Below are 22,571 nucleotides of genomic sequence, written 5' to 3' on the forward strand. Positions count from 1 at the left end.
CAATTGGACTAGATTTGGTCCAATCCGGTCCAGTCCAATGTGTCCATTACAAATGGACTTGGTCCAATCCAGTGCAATGAATATTTTGAATCATTTTGGACCGATGTTCAATTTGTTCAAATTCCTATTAATTTAGATTGGTTTCAACTCAAACCTGGTCCATTGACACCTATGTTCTTATCTTTTATCAATGGACCAGATATTGGCTCAATCCAATATAAATTTATTATAAAAGGACCAGGTCCAATCCGATATGTCATATTGATCCGTCCAAATGGATTTTGTTTGGAACCTAAAACCGTTCCATTGACACCCCTAGTTTGGAACCTAAAACCGGTACATTTATTTTTTCTTTTAAACAAAATAGAAAATACGGAAAACAAAAAACTGAAAGGCTCCTGTTTCTTTCTCGTTCTCGCCGATTGCCCGCGTCCGCCGCTGCCGCTGCCGCTGCCGCTGCTGTTTCTTTCACCGTCAATCATCTGCCGCTGCCACCAAAAAAACGGTCCAACTTATTTCATGCTGACCACACCGAAGCAGATCGGTAAAACCCTCTGTACTTTTGTGTTCATCACATTTTATTTTACTCTGTAGAGTCCCTGCGCCGAAGCAAGGCACATCTATTCCCTCCTCAAATCCTCCCTCTGTCTCGCTTTCTCGCCCCTTGTGCACTTCCACCGCTGCCATGCTATTTCTTCCATCGGCCACCGACTGCTGCTGCAACCGAAGATCGGTGCAGCTTGATACTCACACTTACCGCGCCAAATTAGATCGGTAAAACCCTCCATTTCTTCTTCTTCTTCTGGAATCACTTTGCTCGAACTTACATGTTAAGTAAAAACTTCTCACCAGAATCATTTCTTTCTATCATCAAATACCTTGGATGCTTACGTTCTCTAGTGGTCGTGCTGACATGTTTGAGTGCAGCATTGCCTCCCCACCAATCCCGATAAAACCCTTATCACCTTAGTGCTGTAATGTGGCACAAATTGGAGAAACTAGAACTATTATTTGGGATAAACTCTCTACAGTTGGAAGCTTCATGTCTCCGGAGCTTGAGCTATTTGCTCAAGACTGTTGAATTTTGTCATGTATATTGCTATGCAAATATTTACTTTATCTATTTATATTTAAAAATGTTGAATGGAATATTTTTATTGATTTGTTTGTGGAAAAAAGCATGCTCTGTAGATGCTACTCTAGTAATTTTCTTTCAGTATCTTATTTGTTTGTCCAAACCAACATTTGGTCATTTCTAGTATATAAAGCTTCATTTGTTGTATGGCCTAGATGCCTAGTTATTCAAAGCAATTCAGAGATCAGGTAGTGATCATGGTTTCCAAACATTGATTGAATGATCAAGTATGATCATGGCCTAGTTATTCAAAACATTGATTTAATCAGTAACCTAAAGATGTGGAGACTCTCGACAAATGAAGTCAGAAAAGATATTAGGAATTTGGTAACAGGATTGCAGGATTTTCAATAGTCCTTGGAATATATGGAAAACAATGCTCGTGATTTTTCCTTTCTGTTAGACTTTGTAGGACTGCTGTTTCATGTTTTTGTCATACTTTCAACACAAGAAAATAAGGCAGAAGATCTTATGCAGAATAACTGGAATTTGGCTCCTTGTTTTGGGGCTGCACATGTAATATGCTGTTCTATTTAATAAAATTTTACTTTATCTTTTCTCAGAAAAAAATATTATATGCTTGAATCCTTTTTTCTTGTGTTCAATGGCTGTATGTATTAGTGTTGTCAACATACTCTAGTGATGATTATTGAACATGATTCCTATTTATTTTTGTGTGTAAATCTATGTTCATTAAAGTCATTTCATTTTCAATTGTTTTCTTTTTATTTAATGTGTTTAACAATTGTGACCTTTTTATCATTTATAACAGAATAATCAAAGACCATGGAGGTTGGGCCTCAACATATTGATGTTGCCTCAGTCGATGCAGATGAATCGGCTAAAGCTATTGAGCTAGATAAAGGAAAATGCATTATTGATGACTTGCCTACAATGGAAGAGCAACAAGAAAGCATAGATGAAAATATAAAAAGAAAGTTTGAGGAAAGATGTGCCCTTATTCCGAAAGAGTATATCCCAAAAGTTGGTATGGTGTTTAAGACAGAAGAGGAGGCATACGATTTTTACAATAGATATGCAGGAATGTTGGGATTCATCACTCGAAAGTCTAATAGAAATATATGTCGGAGGACAGGTGAAGTGAATTATAGAAAATTTTGTTGTTCTAAACAGGGGAAACGTGAAGTAGATAAACGTAGACCTTGTGTTAGATGTCATCGGGCTGAGACAAGATGTGGTTGTATGGCAGAGATGAGGATAAGTCTTCGGGAAGATGGTTGCTTTCACGTTATTGTTTTTAATGAGACTCATAACCATATTATTGCAATCCCCACAAAAGCACCCAAATTAAGATCTCAAAGAATGACATCTGAGGCACAAGCTGCACAAGTTAAACCAACGGACAATTCAAGGATAACTCCAAAAGCATCAATGGAATTGGAGGTTGGGCCTCACTCTATCCATAGGTTGGATTTTGAATCCAATGGTAATGAATGTCAACATATTGATGTTGTCTTACATGGAGCCGATGAATCGTCTAAGTCTGTTGAACTAGATAAGGGAGAAAGTATTGTTAATGATTTTCCAACAAAAGAGCAACAACAACAAAGCTTCGATGCAAGCATAAAAAGGAAGCTCAAAGAAAGATGTGCCCTCATTCCTGAAGAGTGTACCCCAAAAGTTGGTATGATGTTTAAGACAGAAGAGGAGGCATACGATTTTTATAATAGATATGCTGGAATGTTGGGATTTACCACTCGAAAATCTAATAGAAATCTATGTCGTATGACTGGCGAAGTGAACTATAGAAAGTTTTGTTGTTCTAAACAAGGGAAGCGTGCAGTAGATAAACGTCGACCCAATGTCAAGCAGCCTAGGGTAGAGACAAGATGTGGTTGTATGGCGGAGATGAGGATAAGTATTCGGGAAGATGGTTTCTTTCATGTGATTGTTTTTAGTGAAATTCATAACCATATTATTGCAGCCCCTAGAAAAGCACATACATTAAGATCTCGAAGAATAAACTCTGAAGCACAAGTTAAACAAGCTAAAATGGCAAATGATCTAGGGTTAGCTCTAAAAGCATCAATGGAATTGATAGCCAAGGAAGCTGGTGCGCATGAAAATGTTGAATCCACTTCTACGGATTTAAAGAATTACTTGCATTCATGTAGGACTGGGAATATGGAAAAGGGGGAAGCAGGTGCTATTCTACAATATTGTCAAGACATGCAAGAAAAGGACCCATCTTTTTCTTATGCCGTACAATTGGACCAAGATGAGCTAGTCACAAATATGTTTTGGGCAGATGCACATATGATAGTAGATTATAGTCACTTTGGTGATGTTGTGTGTTTTGACACAACATATAGAATCAACAATGAAAATCGACCATTTGCACTTTTTGTGGGGGTGAATAATCATAAGCAATCAATCATATTTGGTGCTGCATTTTTGTATGATGAAACTGTAGAAACTTTTGAGTGGTTGTTTAAGACTTTCATCAAAACAATGGGTGGGAAAAGGCCGAAGACAATTTTGACTGATGATGATGCATCTATAGCAAAGGCAATTGGTTTGGTGTTGCCAGGATCACATCATCGACTATGTGTTTGGCATGTTTTCCAAAATGCCACAAAACACCTTAGTGGTGTTTTTCAGAATTTTAAGACATTTTCCGAGGATCTTAGCAAATGTGTATTTGATTATGAAGAAGTGGATGAATTTGAAAATGCATGGGAAAGTATGATCAATAAGTACAATCTTCAAGAAAATGATTGGTTACAGAAGTTGTATGAGAAAAGATATAGATGGGCTCTAGTGTTTGGGCGGCAAACATTTTCTGCTGATATAAGCACAACTCAAAGAAGTGAAAGTATGAATAGTTGTTTGAAAAAATATCTTAACATCAAATATGATTTGTCAAGATTTCTTCGACATTTTGAAAGAGTGGTTGCTGATAGGCGGTATGAAGAGTTAAAAGCTGAATTTGCAACACAAAATATCCCCACATTAGCTGTACAAGTGGATATATTGAATTATGTTGCTCATATATATACTCCGCCAATATTTTCCATGTTTTATACTGAAGTACTGCAGCAACTAAATTGTAGTATTGATGAAGATCGTGTTGTGTCTGAAACAATAACTGAATATGAAGTTAGTGTGTCTGGAAAAAGGAAACACATAGTTGCTTTTAATTCAGCAAATGATTTGGTCAACTGTAGTTGTAGAAAGTTTGAATTCATTGGAATCTTATGTGTGCATGCATTGAAAGTACTTAATCATAGACACATCAAGACAATCCCCTCGCATTATATATTAAGAAGATGGACTGTTGATGTGAAGGTGAAGGCTGTTGAAGCATCATGTGGCTCTAATATAACTCTTGATGAAAGGGAGAAAGCAGCAATACGTTACAAGGAGATGAATCGTTTGCTTAACCAAGTAGCAGATAGAGCTGCATCTGTTGAAGATGCTTACAAGGTTGTTATGGAGAGTGCAAATAGGCTTTTGAAAGAAGTCACAGAATGTTTAAAACACACAAACTTTGAGAAGTCATTTGTTGCATCAAAGGTTATGGGAGCAGAAATTAATGATACCGTTAGCTCTATTTGCTCTCCTTCCACACATTTTGATGATATATGTAAAGATGCCGTTAGCAACAATATCAGTTCTACTGAAGGAGTGTCATCCACTGTAGTGAAAGGATTTAAAGACAAGGTGACAACTGTATGTTCTTCAAAGAGGCCAACAGATGCTTTAGAAAAGACCATAACAAAGAGGACAAAATGGAAGAATAACCAATCTGTTGATGAATGTTCTACCCGACAGCCTACACAGGTATTGTTTTAAATTTATACAGTTATACCCCTACAATTTACTTTTACTATATTCTTTGTCATTGATAATTAAATTGTAATGATTTGGGAATGTGGAGATGGAGGCAATTTAAATCATGTCCCTAAAAGGAAGACAAAAAGGACAAGGGCACAGAATTTTGAGCAGCCTCTTTCATCCACACAGGTATTGCTTGATCAAATATGTTTAAACTATGCATTTTGTATTTTTGATATTAAAATTATAATTCTTTATATTGTAGGAATCAAACGAACAACAACACACATCTCATACATTTGGTTTGGATTCAATTACCTTCAACATTGGTTTGCATAGTGTTCGTACCATACCTTCACTTCACCTAGTTCTTCCAAACTATTATAATAAATGTATTTCTTATATATTCTAGTACATTTTTTGGTGCAGCCACAAAATTATTTGTTCTATGGACAGCCCAACTCCTTCGACACTGATCATAACATGTCTCAATCATTACAGGTGAGTGGTGCATATATGTTTTTAAGACTGCCCTAGATAATTTTCTTTGTACTTGTGATTTGTTCTGTGTTTTTGGGTCTCAATAGTTGTTAATGCATGTGCTTCCACATAGACACAATTACATGCAAGTGTTTCCAAAGAATCCATTCACATTGAATCTCATGTGAGCCAGGTGATGATTTCTACATACAAAAGAATTTTATTTCCAAATTTTCTTATGCATGAATGAAGTAAGATAATTTTGTTTTGCAGGAATCATCAAGGAAGACTCGTAGCATTTCAGAAGATGTAGTAAAATTTTGAACCTGAACCCTTTTCTCTGGTATTATTTATTCCTTGCACATGCTAAATATGTCCTAGAAATCAATATTTAGTCTCGTGAAGGAGATGTGTCATTTTTTTTGTTACCTGAGAAAGACTTTTCTGTTTCTGACTCTCTCACCCTTCAAATCACGTTTGGTGTGGTGACTGTGGTCTGGGTTGTTCATATGGAAAATGAAAAGGAAATAGAATGTACTGGCTACATGATTGAGATAGAGTCAGGGAGGTGATACCTTATTTGGGTATCTGTTTCTTGAAATTTCTTTTCCTATTGCCCATCTTTCAATGAAATTGCCAAGCAGAACTTAATAAACTGTTTTTCCATTTTCACAACTAGTGTAGATGTTTTGGATCACTAATTTGAAATTTTCTAATGCTTTGTACAATGAGAAAGCAAAACGTAGGAAGCAGATACTAGATTTTGCTTGGTATAAAACATGACCTATTGCAGAAAAGGTGGATGCTGGGATATATGAGGATGGTAAAGGATCAGAATATGAAAAGAGATTCCCAGAAAAAAAGAAAAAGATGAGGACAAGATAGCAATAGGTGAAGTTTAAAATATTGATAAAAAAGCAGATTTAAGCAAGGTAGTAGAAAAAGAAATTGAGGTTGGAAAAATATTGGGTCTGTTTCGTTTAGGGAGGGATGGAATATGCAAGAAAATATTTTTGAATTAGAGGTAAAAGTAAAATCTCTTAATTTCTATCTTCAGAGGTCAACAAGGGGGTATGGTTGAAGGTTGATTGAGAGAATGGGGAGATGGATTGAAGTCCGTAAAAAGTAAAGATTGAGGGTTGAAGGTTGGGAAGTGGGTTTGAGATATATGATGTGAGCCTGCAGTTCATTTTGATATAGGTTATTTGTGAGGGAGACACTTGGATCAGAGTAGTTTGGTTGGAAGTGTCTCAAGGGGATTTTTGACATCTGTTTTTCTTTTTCTTTTTTTTCTTTTCACTTGTTTGTTGATACCTTAACCCCAAAAGTTGCACTTGCTTCTTTTTTTATTTAATGATTTTTTCTTTACTATCAAACAAATTTTGTTTTTGTTTTCACTACAGCAATTAGTTGGATATCATACCTATATTTTGGTTTAAACAGGCATATGCACCTGCATGGTTTCATTATTAGTTCTGTTTGCAATGGTATTAATCCATATGAATGTGTTCCCGTGAAATTTACTTTTGGGTTTGAGTTGGCCAAACCCCAGTTATATTACAGTCTTGTTTTTAATTACTACCTATTTAGGGGCTGCTGTCCATGGTATAAACTGTGCTTACAGCATATACATTTAACTGAGACCCTAACTTTGGCTTTTAGGTCTACATATACACTAGAGTAGTTGTCCATATTAAAGTCTTCATATGTCTCAGATGGAATATGAAATGCAAAATGAAAAAAATACAGACACATTTACCATCTTGATTTACCCAAATACTTATCTTTTACACATACTACACAGTAACTCAAATATATATTAACATGAACTCTGGGTTTTCAGGATGAACATTTGTGGATTACGTGTAAGGCAGAGTCTAGCAACATGATCTCTCCAAAGAAGCAAAGACCCGAATAGTGGTTTACCTTGGGAGAATTTTTGGACATCTAGGCTCTCCAGACTTGTCAATTTGTTACATATTACGGGCAATACTGGTTTTCCTAATAGATAAGAGGCATCAACTCTGTAGAACTACTAGCTAGGAGTTCAGTGTAGTATGTATTATACTACTGGTTTTTTAGTTCTTATATTAGTTAGCTACCCTTCATTAAATTTCTAAGTTGGTGCTTTTGGGAGGGTGAAGCAAAAGCTTTTTTTAGGTAAAAGGAGGCTCTGAATTCAAGCACATTTACAGCCATGTACAAAGTAGGTGACACAGTTAGGTTATGCTTAAAGAGGTTGTCCTCGATTATCTTGTTTTGAAGTGCAGATGGATGGTCAGGACCAGTTCAGGTAGATAGATCTTTCCCATTCTTTCTTCATAATCTCTTAATTCTTACTATTTTCCCTTTATCCAACAAACTTGTCATGTAAAGGGCAGTGTCAAGATATCTACAGAAAAGCCAACTCTGTCTGTATCGGCAGGGAAATTTTTCATAACATAATGACCTCATTAGTTACTAAAAATTTCTTCAACCATATAAATCACAGCACTCAAGCATAATCAGCATGTAACATGTAAGGCAGATAGGATAACCTTCCTTGTTATCTCAGTTTGAATTAGTATTTGAAATTTTAAAGAATAAATTCATCATCCAAAACGAGTTCATGTCTTGAAACAATTAACCTCATTGAATCACAGGAAAATGTTGTGGCACATTTCTTCTGTATGAAAAAAAATACAAAGAATTTTACCAAAAAAAGAAAAAAATACAAAGAATCAATATTAGAAAATCAGTGGCAAGGCTTTGATAACCAGCCTTCTTGCTTTCTTGATGAAGCTTTGAACTGGCCATTAAGCACAACACCCCATCATTTATCATAACAGTGTTCTCATTCACCCACTATGATTCCAAAGCAATCGCATTCTCTTTTAAGCTCTCAACCAAGTTGTTCCATTGGTTTTGTGCTATTAACAAATGTCGCACTTTTGTTAAATCCCTCAAGCAAAAGAATCCTTGTGGCTTCCAGTCCATTTTGAAATGTGATGTCCAACTGAAATGCAGGCCAAACATAGAAGATTAAACATGGTGGTAAGTGACTCGATTAATAAATGGTCAATATGGGCTTCAAAGTTCAAACCCACATTGTTGTACAAAGGCTATCAAATTTACTGCTTTACCTCTTCACGTTCTTGTCTATTAAAAGGTTGAAGAACGAAATTAACAGTATCCATCTTTCCAGGAGGTCGCCCGATGCCTTGAGATTTATTTTTTGATAATTAAGTATTTAATTAACAAAGTTAGAGAAAGGCAGAATCACCATAATACCAAAAAAAAAAAAAAAACATAGGTAAATGATAAATGGATAAAGATAGTAATAAATGGGTACCAACCTATCCTCAAGCGAGGAAAATCGCGGCTCCCTCTGAAGTGGTCAATAACACTTCTCATCCTGCAATCAGAAAAATTAAAGATGATAAGCTCAAGGCACAGTGGCAAAGGATATCATGCTGTGATGTTAAAGGAATCTCATGAAATTCAAATATCAACTTTCAGGTTATTTATGGTAAACTACACCTACCAATTTAGCCACATATCAAGCAAAAGTTTTGGTGTTTATCCTTGATCACTTTTATCTGGTGTAAAATATTATACAAAAGAATTGGAGAGAAACAATGAGACAGTATCACGGTGCAGTAAAGATGTGGTGCCTAGAGGTTCATTTTTTGTTGAGGCTTTTATAACCTGTAAGAATAAGTTCTCAAAGGCTTATGGCGACTCATTATCACTAACAACTATCTAGCAATGGAAACGATGATGCATAGAACCCATATTACGTGCACTTGGGGTTGAATGAAAATTTTATTCCCTAAAATCTGCAGTCATTAAACACTAGTTTTCAATTAACAGTTTTAATAGACAGTTATTTAACAGTCCTTAGTTCCACGAACACCCATTACTTTTAAGGCTACTAGCGTGGTTTTTAATGTAATAACTAAAAAAACTAATTATGTCACAGCTCCTACAAGTAATTGAGACAGAAGAAATCAGCATAGCTGCTTATGCTCAACAAGTGGAACCCCACCCTCATAGTAAACATTATACAAAATTCACGGGGGTAAGATTGTAAGAATGCATGACAGAAAAGAAAATTTTACAGTTGAGTCCCCCAAGTGATCATTGCCTTTAACTTGGGTTCAGAAGGAACTAAGAAAACCAAAGGAAACAAACTGACCTACAAGTCTACAACTCTTGTTTTGGAGGGGATTCAATAATTGCCATCAGACAGAACCAATGTGGATATTGGCTCATGGTACCTAGCTTATCATCTCAAGGAAGTTTGAGAAACATTGGCTGCCATCTCTGCTGAAATTTGATGCATTTCTAGAGACTTGACCATGTTGGAGATAGTCTAAAAAGAATTAGGGTATAGTGGCATTTTTGCATGTGACAGCTTTTTCTCTTCCTAGTTCCTTTTTTGGTGGTCTGTTTATTGCAAATTTTGTATATCAATGCACATGAGGAAATCCCCTCACTTAGACCTCCTTTTTGGCAAGTATAAAGAAAATAAAGCACATAATTTGGAAGGAATAGGCCGCTACACTCAAACTCCTAATTTTACAAATTCATCCTTTCCCTCCAGTCAAGATATTGTATAGTTCCTTCTATAACCACCTTAGGCAACTTTGTGCATAGTATTGAAACAACCCATGGATCTTTTTTCCGCCCTGGACTTCACTTCAAAGATTCTGTTGTTCCTCTCCTTCAACAATGAACAGCAAATGGAAAAGGAAGCGAGGTTCCAAAGAATACTTCCTCTTTTACCGAAAGCCCTAGCCAACCAAGTATTCACTAAACTCACCAGGTCATCAGGGATGACCCAATGTTGATCAAGAAGATTTATAAAATGCCACCAGATTGCATCAATATCTTAAAAAGAAAAGAAAAGAAGCCACTATTGATGATTGTGGTTCTTTCTTCTGATTCTCGAACCAATTCAGGGTTACATTGGTCTTGGAATGTGAATATATAAATTACCTTCAAGGATGTAGCATCCACAAGAAATATCTTAATGCTTAGTCTCTGGCAGAGGATAAAGTTGGACATTCCAGAGGGCTCTCATAAAGTAGAGTCACCCCTACCTGACCAATTACAACCTAGAAAATTGAGGGTGCTATAGTTCTCTATATTCCACTTTGCAGGAAGAAAGTATGTGTGGAACTAAATTGGAGAGATCAAACATCTAATGTTGTTTCTTAACAGGATTTTAGACTATGGATGGGAAACTGTTGCATTATTAACAATAGTAAGCTAAATGAAACAAAGGGAATGAAAGGAAAAAAGAAATACCCATTGTGCCCCCCATGTCCACCTTTTGGCAGAAGACGTAATTTTGCAAAAGGCAAATCCATGTCATCATATATCTGCAGAAAAGGAAATAAAATCCATGTATCAGAGAGAAAGAAGTAAAAGTTTTTTTTTTTTAATGATTTAGGAAAAAACAGGAAATGATGTAATAATTACCACAAGTACTTGACTTAGTGGAATCTTGTAATATGAAACAATGGGTCCAACCTTCAGAAATGGATCCAGAAGTTAAACTAGTATAAATCGGGGAAAATAAAGCAGTTTATATGCAGAAGTCCATCAAGATGAGTTACTTACAGACTCTCCACTTGCATTCATGAAAGTCTGTGGTTTGGCAAGCATAACTGGGACATTTCCTATACGACCTGCATATGGAGAAACAACCCAATCAAGGCTGGACAAATTCATGAATGTAAAGCATGCTTAATAAGTATACAAAATAGTTGGGACATTTTCTTTTGTTTGTTAACAACCAAAGTTTGTATTAATTAAAAAAAAAGAGAGAGAAGTGGGATGAATACAAACCCCTAGGGTATAAAAAAAGTACAATAGCAGTCCTAGCCCAACAAAGGGTTTCCCATCCCATGTATGTCATGTAGAAAAACTACAAAAATGATTTAGTTGACATGTTAGATCCCAATAGACATCATTTCTTGTCACTCCCCCTAGCAAGACTGTCAGTATCAAGTCAGAGGATATTGAAACCCATATGAATGAGGGGCTGAGTCTGAACACTTGGGGATGATGTCTCTTTAAAGCAGTTAGAAATTATTTTTATAGTGTCAACTCATATGCAACAATATAGCATTAAAGAGGAAGGGGAACACGATCTAAAACTTCATGCCTCACCCTTCCTTCACATACAAAACAATAACAAGAAAAAAAAGGCCAAAGGGTTTCCAACTTCTAATTTTTTTTTCCGCCATACTTCTTTTCTTCCTAAAACTACCTAGATGCTAGGAAAGGCCAGATTATAATTCTTTTATTTCTCTCAATTAGCTTATTACATTCCAAAGGAATTTTCAAAGGCATACATGACAGAGAACTCCCAACTTTATTTCCCAGCTCATGTGATCCCCATAAGATATCAAAATATCAAAATATCCATAAAGGATTATTGGAATGGCATGCATTGGAAATTCTTTGTATGTGATCCCCATAAGATATCAAAATATTTACCAATCCCCATAAGATATCAAAATATTTACCAACTTGTTGTCCAAGTGCCAAAATACTACACATCTTGGTCCTCTGTATGAGAAAAACATAGCTATGCATATTTTCTAATGAATATAAAAGAGAGTATAAAAAAGAAATTTCTGCAAAAACTTTCTTGCCGAAAGCCACAATCAAGGACCTATCCAATTGCTAACAAGTAAAAAAAAAAAATCCTGGAAAAAGCCAAAATTTAAGTGCATAGCATGACAATTCCTAATGGAAGTGATAAGCAGAAATTAGACCACCGCATATATTGTATCAAAAGACATGCGTAATATAGTAGCAGATATGGAGAACAATTTCTTCAATAATTAACAAGTGTAACAATCTGAGAATGCCCATTGGCTCACTTTGATGCTGTTTTCTTAAGTAACATTAAGAGCAGCATGAAGTCTTTTACAATCTAATTATTTACTGGCACAGGCAAACCTTTTCCAAAAAGAGCTTTGAAGCTAACACTGCTTATAGATATCCCTTCTGCTTTTGCTATAGCATCTAACATCTCAAAACCCACCTGGAAAAAGGTCTATTCAGTGGCAGTAAAAGAAGATAAAAGAAAAAAAAATCATCCTGCAAAAAGCAGAAAATTTGTAAGCAATGCATCCAGATAAGCATTTAAACAAAGTACCAAAATCATTATCATCAACTGCAATGTCCTTGACCATGCAGTTCACTCAATAGAAAATAAAATTTCCTTAAGAGAGACAATAAGACTGGAAATGAACATGACATCTATGTTTTACCATTGATAGAAATTTAGTACAACATCTAATAGCATAAAAAATTGATGAATATACCAGTATCTATGATGGTTGAACCATGTTTATGAGTAAAACCACTGCAAATTCATAAAATGGTATGTCTAATTGTTAGTGATGTAAGTTGTAAGAAAAGTTCAACTAAAAATGTTTACTTTCTGAATTTTAGAGCGCAGCAGCTAAGGGTTGAAATAGAGTGATATTTAAGTGATCTTAACTGCTTGAAATTAGGGTTGACAACTAGGGATTCAATACATGCTACCCAGATACAACAAGGACAAGGCTGGATAAATTTTTGGATATGGAATTTTACACCAAAAGTTGAAGTATCTGACATAATAATCACCCTGGTACTGGTATATGGTTATCAAAATTTTCAATGGGTCCAAGAAAGGGCTGTTGGTTAGCACTTGGAGTAGGGTGGTTGGCCACAAAAGGATGGTTGAATATAAGCCGCCCAAATACCATAATACATTAGAAATTAAACAAAAAGTACAGTGTTTTTGAGCTCAAGAACTTGGAGATGAGATTCAAGGAAAAGAGCTGAGATCTAACCTCTGTCAGAACAATCCGCATTGCATCTATCTTGTGAGTTGTTATCATGTATTAGATGGCATAAGACACCCCTAATCACCACAAGCATTGTGCAGAAGCACCGGAGTTATAGGATTTAAATTGACAACTTTTTTTTCAATCACAGTATTTTGCCATATTTATAGGTCACTTAGACTGGAAAGCTATGTAATATGGAGCCATGAGGTTTGCGCAATTGACTAACTGATTGCTAAGCAATCACAAAGTACTTGAATATTAGTCAATGTTGAACTGGATTCAGTAAAAACTTCCTAAAAATTGACCAATCTGAACCATTTCCATTACGCTCTTGTTAGGACCAAAATCAATAAGAAATGACATAGAGAGTAACTTAAACACTACTGATCAAAAGAAATAAAACAATCCTAAGGCTTGAAGAACATTAAAGAAGGATTTGAACCAAATATGATAAACCTTCAAATTCAAGAAACTGAAACCAAATAAAATTGAAGAAAACTAAACAACATGGTTTACAAGGTATCTAGGTGATTTTCGGTGACAGTGAGTCACCTAGGCATTGTGAAGAATTTGACAATAAAAAACTAAGTTTTACCTAGTACCTTAGTTTTGTATACCATTCAGCATGCATATTAATTGAAAAAATAGCAATTTCCTCTCAAAACATTGCAAATGAACATATCTAGGATAATAGTATTTCAACATATATTAATTCAATACTTTCAAAAGTAAACTAATATAATAAGTATTTAATAAAGCGATTTCATATCAAATTAGAGACAAAAGGGTTGATCAATTTTTTATTTAATATAAGAGAGAGAAAGAGAGAGAATAGAAATACAAAAAAGAAAGAAAGAAACCACTTTACATTTCTATTTTTCTTTCTTTTTCTTTTCTCAAAACCCTTGGATCTTTTAAATTTCAATAGTAAAAGTGTAAAACTTTAAAGTGCAAATGATAAATATAGTATATAATAGAATGTATTAACATACACATTTGTAAGACTTAGCAATATGAATGATATTACAATAAAGCACCCACTTTGTCCTTTTCTGTTGCCTAGGCAGGCACCTAGTCAAGGGTCATTACTTGGTGTAATGGTAAAATTGCCAAAGATTAGGAGTTAGGACCGTATCCAGTCCACCCATCCCAAGACCCCAGATAGCTGGGACCAATGTTGGGTAATGGCCTTTTAGGTAGGCACCTAGTCACCTAGATGATGCCTTGACCAAGGTTCAAAATTTCAATATGATACACCCCGTATCAGGTGTATCATATTGTATCTTTTGGGTCCCGATACGCCTGTTTACAGGTGTTTCGGGATCCCACTCTCTTTTAATGAAAAATACATGTACTTAACTCCCCAAAAACCAAATTTTGAAAAAAAAACAAAAAAAACATGTTTATGCATGTGTTTAAGTACCGCTACGCCTCTGCCGATACACAGAAGCGTATTGATACTTTGAAACTTGGCCTTGATAACTTTGTTGAACAGAGAGATCTAAACAATTTAAACTGTTTACACTGTCACCAGGGCTCTAAATTAGGTTGGGCAATGTTCAGAACAGTATGTAGTTACCTTCCTAAAAAGTTATCATTTAATGTGTAAAATTGGAACGATATAGAGAACATTACTCAATGTGTTAAAACTACTAGAATATGAATATTGATCAGCTTGGCTTGATCTCTGCAAGATTATGGTTATAATCTCCCAAAAGTTCTCCTGCACGTGTGATGATATATCTCTTCAATGTGAATCAAAAAAATTATCATTGTAATTTTATTTTTATGATATCATCAAATTGATGGAATTGCTGAAATTGAATGTAAAATCTTTAGTGGGAATCATCCAAATGAGATTGATTTCTCAACAACATTCTCATTTAATCCTGACTTTTTTATTGCCCTCAACACATCCACTGGTGGCGGACCTAGTGGTGCCAATGTCTTCAATGCTTTCACCATATATGTGGCCTTTATAGCACATAAGATTGAGAATCCACTGCATTGTTGTCTTCAATGTCCTAAATTCCACATGGGGAAATCCAGATACTAGAGGGTGGTTAGTTATGACTTATGAGATAACCCTCTTCTGTAGTCAGCTTCAAGTTTTGGCAGGCCTAAAATTGACAAACGCAACAAACCATATGGATGATGACAAAAAGGAAAATCTAGCTTGACACTGAAAAGAAAAGTCAATCGATTTGTTGTATTCCAAATAAGCCTGTATAGAAAAGAACAGCCACAGTTCCATATAACGACCACATAAGAATTTAAAAGAAAATTTTCAAGGTCCTCCATCCCCACAATCAATCGGTACCCACATTTAAAATTCAAAGACCACAACAATGGAGCCTCAATATCAAAAGGAATTCCTATAGAAGCCCGGGACCCAAATCACTGGATGCCAATTCTATCAAACAAATGACAATCACGTAACCAGTTCATATTGGTTGGAGCATATCATGTAACAATTAACAAGAATGCTAGGCCATAGTGTCACTGCATCAAAACTAACACACCCAAATCATTGGCAATAACTTGTACCCTGACCTTGATAAACCTGTCAGAGGTGTTTCCTTGTGCAGCTAAAAGACTATTGTCGAATAGACTTCCACAGAAATAAAGGCTGCTTTCTTGTTTAGTTCATAGTATTTTTACATGGATTCAATCGAAGCTCTCCTAAGTAGCTATAAAGTAACACCTAAACCAATTACAATTCCTATTTCCTATCTTGCAACGGATAATATTAATGTGCGTTACTAAGAACATAAAGAATCATATCCTGTTCCTGAATTTCATTTGTCAAATAGCTTGAACTTTGCTCTCTATGAAAAGGGAAGAAAGTCATGAAATCAGAGCACGTAAAACTCCAAAATAAGTATAAACATACAGAGAGAGAGAGAGAGAGGGGCATACGTTGTGTCTGGTGCCTTGATACTTCTTTCCAGGGTTTCCGAGTCCGACGAGCAGCCACGGCTTGGGCTTGGGTTCCACCTGCGGCGTGGTTGTGGAAGTGCTTGAATGCTCTGATGCTGCGCTTCGGCTCAACGAAGCTAAGGCCTTAAGGCGAGTCATTCTGGCAGAAGAGACCAGACCGGAGCAGATGCAGTAGCCGCTGTAGGGGAAACGAACAGCGTTGGCTGGCGGAAATGGAGCAACAGGAATAAACATGGTTGAGCAGAACCGGGGAAGAGGAGGAAACCTGCACGCGCCTTAATGTTTATAAAAATGTCCATGCAGTTTCAGCTTTCTTCGCCCTACAGACAAGGTGGGACCCATAGTCCATAAAAAAGGCACCTTTTGTAGGGGCCGTTTGGTAACTAGAAAATTGGTTGAACTAAATTGATGATTGGTTTGTATTTCACCGGTAATATAAATGAAGAGACCAAAGAAATAACTCAATGTCATCATTTTCAGTACCTTTGGTTCAAGAAAGCGCGATTAAGGAATATATCAAGGAATTAGAGCAAAGTGTTGGGTAGTGAAAAAATATATTCAGAAAAATGAAAAGGGCGAAAATGTGAAATTGCTCGGGAAGACCACGTTATTTAGAAGAAGTGATTTATTAAACATTGAAGGGCTAGAAGAGTCTTATGGGCTAAAAAAGAACATGGGTAGAAGCAAGTTTCAAAATATTGATGCGCCTGATACGTTGGTATGGGCGTATCAGGTGAATCGATACTATTTTTTATTTTATTTTTCTGAAATCAGTTCAGGGGCCGGTTTAGGGGGTAGAAACCGGTCAGACCCCCGATACTCACTATAGGGGCACATCGGTGGGTCCCAGATGATACGTATCGATCGATAAGGGCTGATACGTGTCGATACTTTAAACTCTGAGTAGAAGTAATAAGAAATAATTAAAACACTTATATATGCATATATATAAAAGTTGAGATAAGTCATAGATAATGATGATGGTGATAGTAATTGAAATGAAGCTCTTTGAATGACCAACAGAAAAGGGCATCAAAATGATTAAAATCCCTCGAGAAGGAATTGCAAAGGGCAGAAATCTTACAACGAAGATCACTGTAAGACAAAGTTGTGTTGCTCATCATACATCAGCTACTCAGACTGGTTGGAGTGTTTGGGGGACCTCGTCTCAATGTTTAGTCATCAGCTGTCCAATACTGGTTTAGTGGATTCTTGTAATGGGAAACGGTAACTCTAATCATCACAGCGCCAAGTATAATGAGCATGGAGTGAGATCATTAAAATCTGTAATTTGGCCAATACTATTGGGACATTTCTCATGGTGCCTGCACATTCACTTTCTTTCCTTCAAACATTTTTCTCTTTTATTTTATATATATATTGAACTACTCAAATAAGTGAACAATTTTTATATGATCAGTGGTAGCAATATAAGTATGCTTGGACCCTGAACATTTGAAGCAAATGTCAACCTTCTCTGGGAAGTCGATTGGGTTTAGCATTGTTCACAGGTACCCTTCAGTCTCAGATATGGTGTATAAAATCTCAAAACCCACTTGGAGGAGCAAGAGTCGATTGACCATCACCACTAAGAAAACAACAGAAAAGCAAAAACGAAGGGAAAACAAAAACATTGGGGAAAGGTGGAAGATGCATGTCATACCATATATGCATGAAACCCAGATTGGAAAGTAGGTGGCTGGGAACTCTATATAACGGTTTGTTTTGTTTTAGCTGAGTCTTTGAGACATTTTGGAGATGTAAGGATGTTTTGTTGCAATTAACAACTGGTAATGGTATTTATCTAGTTCATTTGGAAAGTACTCTTGTGCTTCTGGGATCAAAAAAGAAAGAAGATTTTGCTTCTGAGATCAGTTGGGTATTCACATAAGAAACACCTTCACATAGCACAGAGTTTTTTCTTTCGACTTCCTTGAAACAAAACAAAGTTGCCTTTCTTAAAGCCACTTTGCAACTCACATTGTTTTTACTATAGAAGATCTTGAGAAGAGCACCTTTTTAATATGTTGCCGTTATGCTTTAAGAAGCACAAAGAGCAAAAGCTTACCCAAGTTGCTTTTCTTGAATGAAACATACCAACAACCCCCCATAAGCAACCTACTCAACTCAAGTAAAGCCTTGTCTACATGAATCCTGTTCTGAAATTCCACTTTGATCGGTGCTACATCCATTGTTGAATTATATATGGGTCCTCCAATTATTTCTCACAATTCAAATTTATGCCTTTTTTTTTTGCCTATCCTGACTCTATCATCAAGTTGCAATTGATCACTTCTTCTCATTGGTACTGTAGATGGTTTTCTCTGACCCATAAGCAACATAACAGAGCAAGGTTTAGCTGTACGTTTTAATTGTTCATCAAACTGTGGAACCAATTATAAAGTTCTACGCCAGTATTAAATATATGGGGCCCACATCTTTTACAATGGAGCCCATGAATTTATTAGTGACGTAAAACCTTATCATTAATTGGACAGCTTGCTAAACAGCTAAAACGTTCAACTAATCCAAATTCAACATAACAGCCTTTTATGCTGAGAGAGAGATGGCATAAACACCCCATGGTTTGACCTTGGAGGTTCCATCACTGGTGAGGCTGCAGCTGCAATTGGGACTGTCCATTGTGCTTTAAGGGAGCAAAAGAAAAAGTCTTCCTTGCAAAATGGACCCAGCTAGGCAGCTATAACAGTAAAAATTGGGTTGGGGAGGGGGGAGTAAACTAATTAAGTAATTAATTAACCTCATTCGTTGACAAAAAATGATAGCTCGGATCTCCATGGTTGTTGGGTGGTCTTACTTGTAAAACTATATTAAGGCATGTGCTATGTTCTGTCTACTCAGCATAACCGGCATATATGAAACATATGCATATAGTATGTATTATATGCATTTATGAATTATTGACCAAAATAGTATTAGATCCAGAGTTATTCAAATATATGGAGGGATATTTGAAACTTCTCATAACAAAGTATAATATGTTAATAATATGGATTTTCAAAAAAATGATAATATATTATTTTTAAAATATGTTTTATGATATATAAATATTATTACATTTTTAAACATGCATATTTTTAATAGATTATACATACATTTACAAGTAAGATATGCCAAGTTTTTTTAAAGATAATATATTAAACATATTTTCGTTCTTTTTGCCAACAAACATATTTTAATTTATAACCATGCCACATATTTGACCAAATTTTTGTCACATTTTTTTTTTTATTTTTATAACCAAATTCTATACAAACATTTCCATATCTTAATTTTGGCATATATAATTAGTTTTCTAACTATGCTCTTCAACAAAAGTTATTTGTTTTGCTCCAATTTTACTTCCTAGCTTTGTATTAAGTGTAGAGATGGTTGGCTTTATTTATATTGTTCTCCTCACACTCTTCCAATGTGTATGGAGCCCCTTGGCATGCTTTGTCTCCCAAAAGGCCAACTCTTGTACTTATATGTAAACTAGAAGAGTCCCAGGCTAGTGTTAAAAGATGCCCGCTATATTATGTTTTCATATACATAGTAGTTTAATATGGAAAAATGTTATTTAGACGGAAAATATTTATCTACTGGAGGAGAATGATGGTTTAGGCCAGGGTCAGAATTGTTGGGGTGAATACTAGTTTGGAATTGATGCTAATTCACGGATGGACATTAATCTGTAGAATGAGGTTTTTGACATTTTAAATGTTTATAACTCTGCAGTGAAAATAAAAAATCTACATTGAACTTTTATATTCTGATTTTGAATTTAGTTTGGATTTGACCGCTTTTAAATCTAATGAGAGAGAAGTGCAGGAAATTTCCTATGCAATTCAGTGCCATGAGATGTGCAGTCAAACTTTCTAGTTAAATAAAATGACAATTGGCCTTATTTCTTTAACTTTGTCCGTTTTTTTTTTTTTATTTTTGCTTATTTCTGATACGATTTCCACGGCTCAATGTAACTCAGTCCAAATGTCAAAGTTGGTTGGGCCAAGCTGGTCTTGGTTCATTGATTCTATCCATAAAAAGTCATTTAGAAAAGGTGGAATTAGTGACCCTTAATTTCGATTTATCCACTGCAAGTTCTACTTAAGAAAATCAAATGGCTATGTCAGTCAGGATGAAATAAAAGAGATCTATCCTAATCAATTAATTATATATACAGGAAACAATTCTTTTTTAATAGTAAGACTTGAGGGAGTTCTTTTTTTGGATTTTGAGAGGGGGGAAAGTTGGTCAATGAGATTTTGGTTCTCATTGACCAAGAATCCCATGTTCATTTTTCAGATTAATGTAGGGACCAGGGAAAGTTTATTTTTCTGGGTACTACTTACCAAGGAAAGTGATACCCATTTCCTAAGTGGGTAAATAATTTTTTCACCTAAGAGGAAAGTTGCTAACGCTTGAATAGAACAAAAATGCTCCTTTTAATAATGGACTTTTATGACTAAAATGGTTATTATTTTATTTACCTGAGAAATAAAGAACATGGATAAATGCACTTAATCAGGTAAGTGTTTTGCGAGAAAACTTACCTAGGTAATTGCATTTACCCGGGTAAATAATTTACCGAAAAGCAAACAGGGCCTTAATGGAAGCTTCAAAGGTGTTGTGCATTGAGGAGAGTCATCAAAACCAGGGGCTAGCTTGTATATCTACAGATGTGTAGGACTTGCATATGGACAAACAAAAAATGAACACCACATACAACCCAAAAATTTAAGCTAACAGACTATGAGCCACTCTTGTATATAAGTTTCTTGTACTTTTCAACTTGGACACTCTTCATTATATACACCATTTTACTTGAGAATCACAATAAAAGAGAATATTCTAAGGAGAATTTAGGTTGTGTTTGGTTTGAAGGAAAAAGTAGAGAAAGGAAGGGCAAGGTAAGGAAACCTATTAAAACCAAACATAGCCTTAGGAAAACACCATATGGAAATGGTTTCTTGTTTTTATAATTCAAGATGCTAACATCTTTAACCAACGAGTAAAGAAAAAGGCCATAGTTCACGTTATTAGTTATCTTGGATCATTTGGGAGGAGAAACTGAATACAAACCTAACCTCTGACATTTTCTAGGCCACTCTTAGATTTGAACCCACATTCTCACACTTGTCAGTTCAAGATTTAACCCTTATAACATGTAATCACCTATATTTTTAAATAAATAGTTGGTAATCAATATAAATATTTTGATCAGAAGTTGTTAGATTACATCCATGGGTCCATCCCTCTTCACTTATAATTGATAGTTGTTCCTATTTGAAACACTTTGGGTTGATCAATACAAATAATTTAGTGTACAAATGTTGTAGCTATTGCAATAAGGTATACCTTAAAAATGTATGTGAGTGCTGTGAACATATAAATTAACATTTCAACCAGAAAGAACAATGATCATTCCAATTCAAATAAAGGGAGAATGACTGATCAGCCCAGCTTAGAAATCTTTAGGCCCCACGGTACAGGGGATGAATCCTGACCATGAATTGATGCCAAATTCATGAAAAGGATGTGGATATGCAATTTATATTAAGGGCTACTAATAGACTACGGGGGCTGTAATTTCAAAATTCTGCATTGGACAACTAGTAGTCCAAATTTCCAACTGAAATAACTTTGATGTCACAATACATATCTCGCACCAATTTATAAATTGATTAACCAAAAACATTTCAGTTATAAAACAACAATGCCACCAAACCAACACGTATGGCTCAATTTGGAAGGAATATAAATGCAAATATGTACAGTACAAATACATACAAAATATAAGATTTTGCACTCTATATATTTACATTTATATTCCTTCCAAGCTCAGCTTAAAGTATAAGCTAATTGTTAGTTTTGTCACCATCATCACTAACTTCATCTATATACATTTGTGGTGGTTGGGCCGGGACCTATGGAGAGTCCAAATTAAACTCGAAAACCTTTTCACATGCATGACTACGACTTTGATGATAACATTCACAGTTGTTGATATGACAATAGGGGCATTATTAGGGCATGTCATTTGGTTGATATGAGCCCGGGTTGGTCTAGCTTTATCATCTGGCCTGGCCAAGAAGACCAAGATGGATCACTTTCTAATCAGACCATATGAAAATTTGGGCCATTGTCTGCTCAGGATTTATCAAATGGGGAGTGTTGGGTTGGGCCTCTGCCATCTGCCCAAACCCGTGGAGATGGATAGAAAGGAAACACTGATTGGGTGACAGTTGGACTGTTGGAGAGAGAGATGATTGAAAAGGAAATAGATATAGATTATGGAGACATTTTGTTGTAAATGCATGTGCGTTGTGCTTGTCAAGCATATTCACCTCCGACTATCTTACAATTTTTTGGGATAAATT

At 35.6% G+C, this 22,571-nt stretch overlaps 2 protein-coding genes across 7 annotated transcripts; one reads left to right on the forward strand and one right to left on the reverse strand.

Annotated features, from left to right (window-relative positions):
* The first annotated feature begins 357 nt into the window (after nucleotides 1-357).
* LOC104601482 (protein FAR1-RELATED SEQUENCE 5-like) lies at nucleotides 358-7,709 on the forward strand. 6 transcript variants are annotated; one of them, XM_010264829.3, is made up of 7 exons: nucleotides 358-544; nucleotides 1,908-4,939; nucleotides 5,199-5,273; nucleotides 5,363-5,434; nucleotides 5,547-5,606; nucleotides 5,687-5,756; nucleotides 7,257-7,709. In XM_010264829.3, the coding sequence occupies exons 2-6, from the start codon at nucleotides 1,922-1,924 to the stop codon at nucleotides 5,735-5,737; spliced, it is 3,276 nt and encodes a 1,091-aa protein (XP_010263131.1). In that variant the 5' UTR covers nucleotides 358-544; nucleotides 1,908-1,921; the 3' UTR covers nucleotides 5,738-5,756; nucleotides 7,257-7,709. The 6 variants fall into 6 exon arrangements, 3 of the variants coding, with proteins under 3 accessions (XP_010263131.1, XP_010263150.1, XP_088755786.1); XR_016083470.1 differs by lacking the exon at nucleotides 5,547-5,606 and adding an exon at nucleotides 5,037-5,122 and having other exon boundaries at nucleotides 359-544; XR_016083468.1 differs by having other exon boundaries at nucleotides 5,547-5,756.
* A 252-nt stretch (nucleotides 7,710-7,961) lies between these two features.
* On the reverse strand, nucleotides 7,962-16,474 carry LOC104601502 (peptidyl-tRNA hydrolase, chloroplastic-like). The gene is made up of 8 exons (XM_010264859.3): nucleotides 16,171-16,474; nucleotides 12,371-12,455; nucleotides 11,021-11,088; nucleotides 10,880-10,930; nucleotides 10,706-10,779; nucleotides 8,749-8,807; nucleotides 8,536-8,612; nucleotides 7,962-8,408 (listed from the first exon to the last, which is right to left on the reverse strand). The coding sequence occupies exons 1-8, from the start codon at nucleotides 16,423-16,425 to the stop codon at nucleotides 8,295-8,297; spliced, it is 783 nt and encodes a 260-aa protein (XP_010263161.1). The 5' UTR covers nucleotides 16,426-16,474; the 3' UTR covers nucleotides 7,962-8,294.
* Between the last annotated feature and the right edge of the window lie 6,097 nt (nucleotides 16,475-22,571).

This window comes from Nelumbo nucifera, chromosome 3 (assembly GCF_055504915.1).
Source record: "Nelumbo nucifera cultivar China Antique chromosome 3, China Antique-T2T, whole genome shotgun sequence".
Classification (NCBI taxonomy): domain Eukaryota; kingdom Viridiplantae; phylum Streptophyta; class Magnoliopsida; order Proteales; family Nelumbonaceae; genus Nelumbo; species Nelumbo nucifera.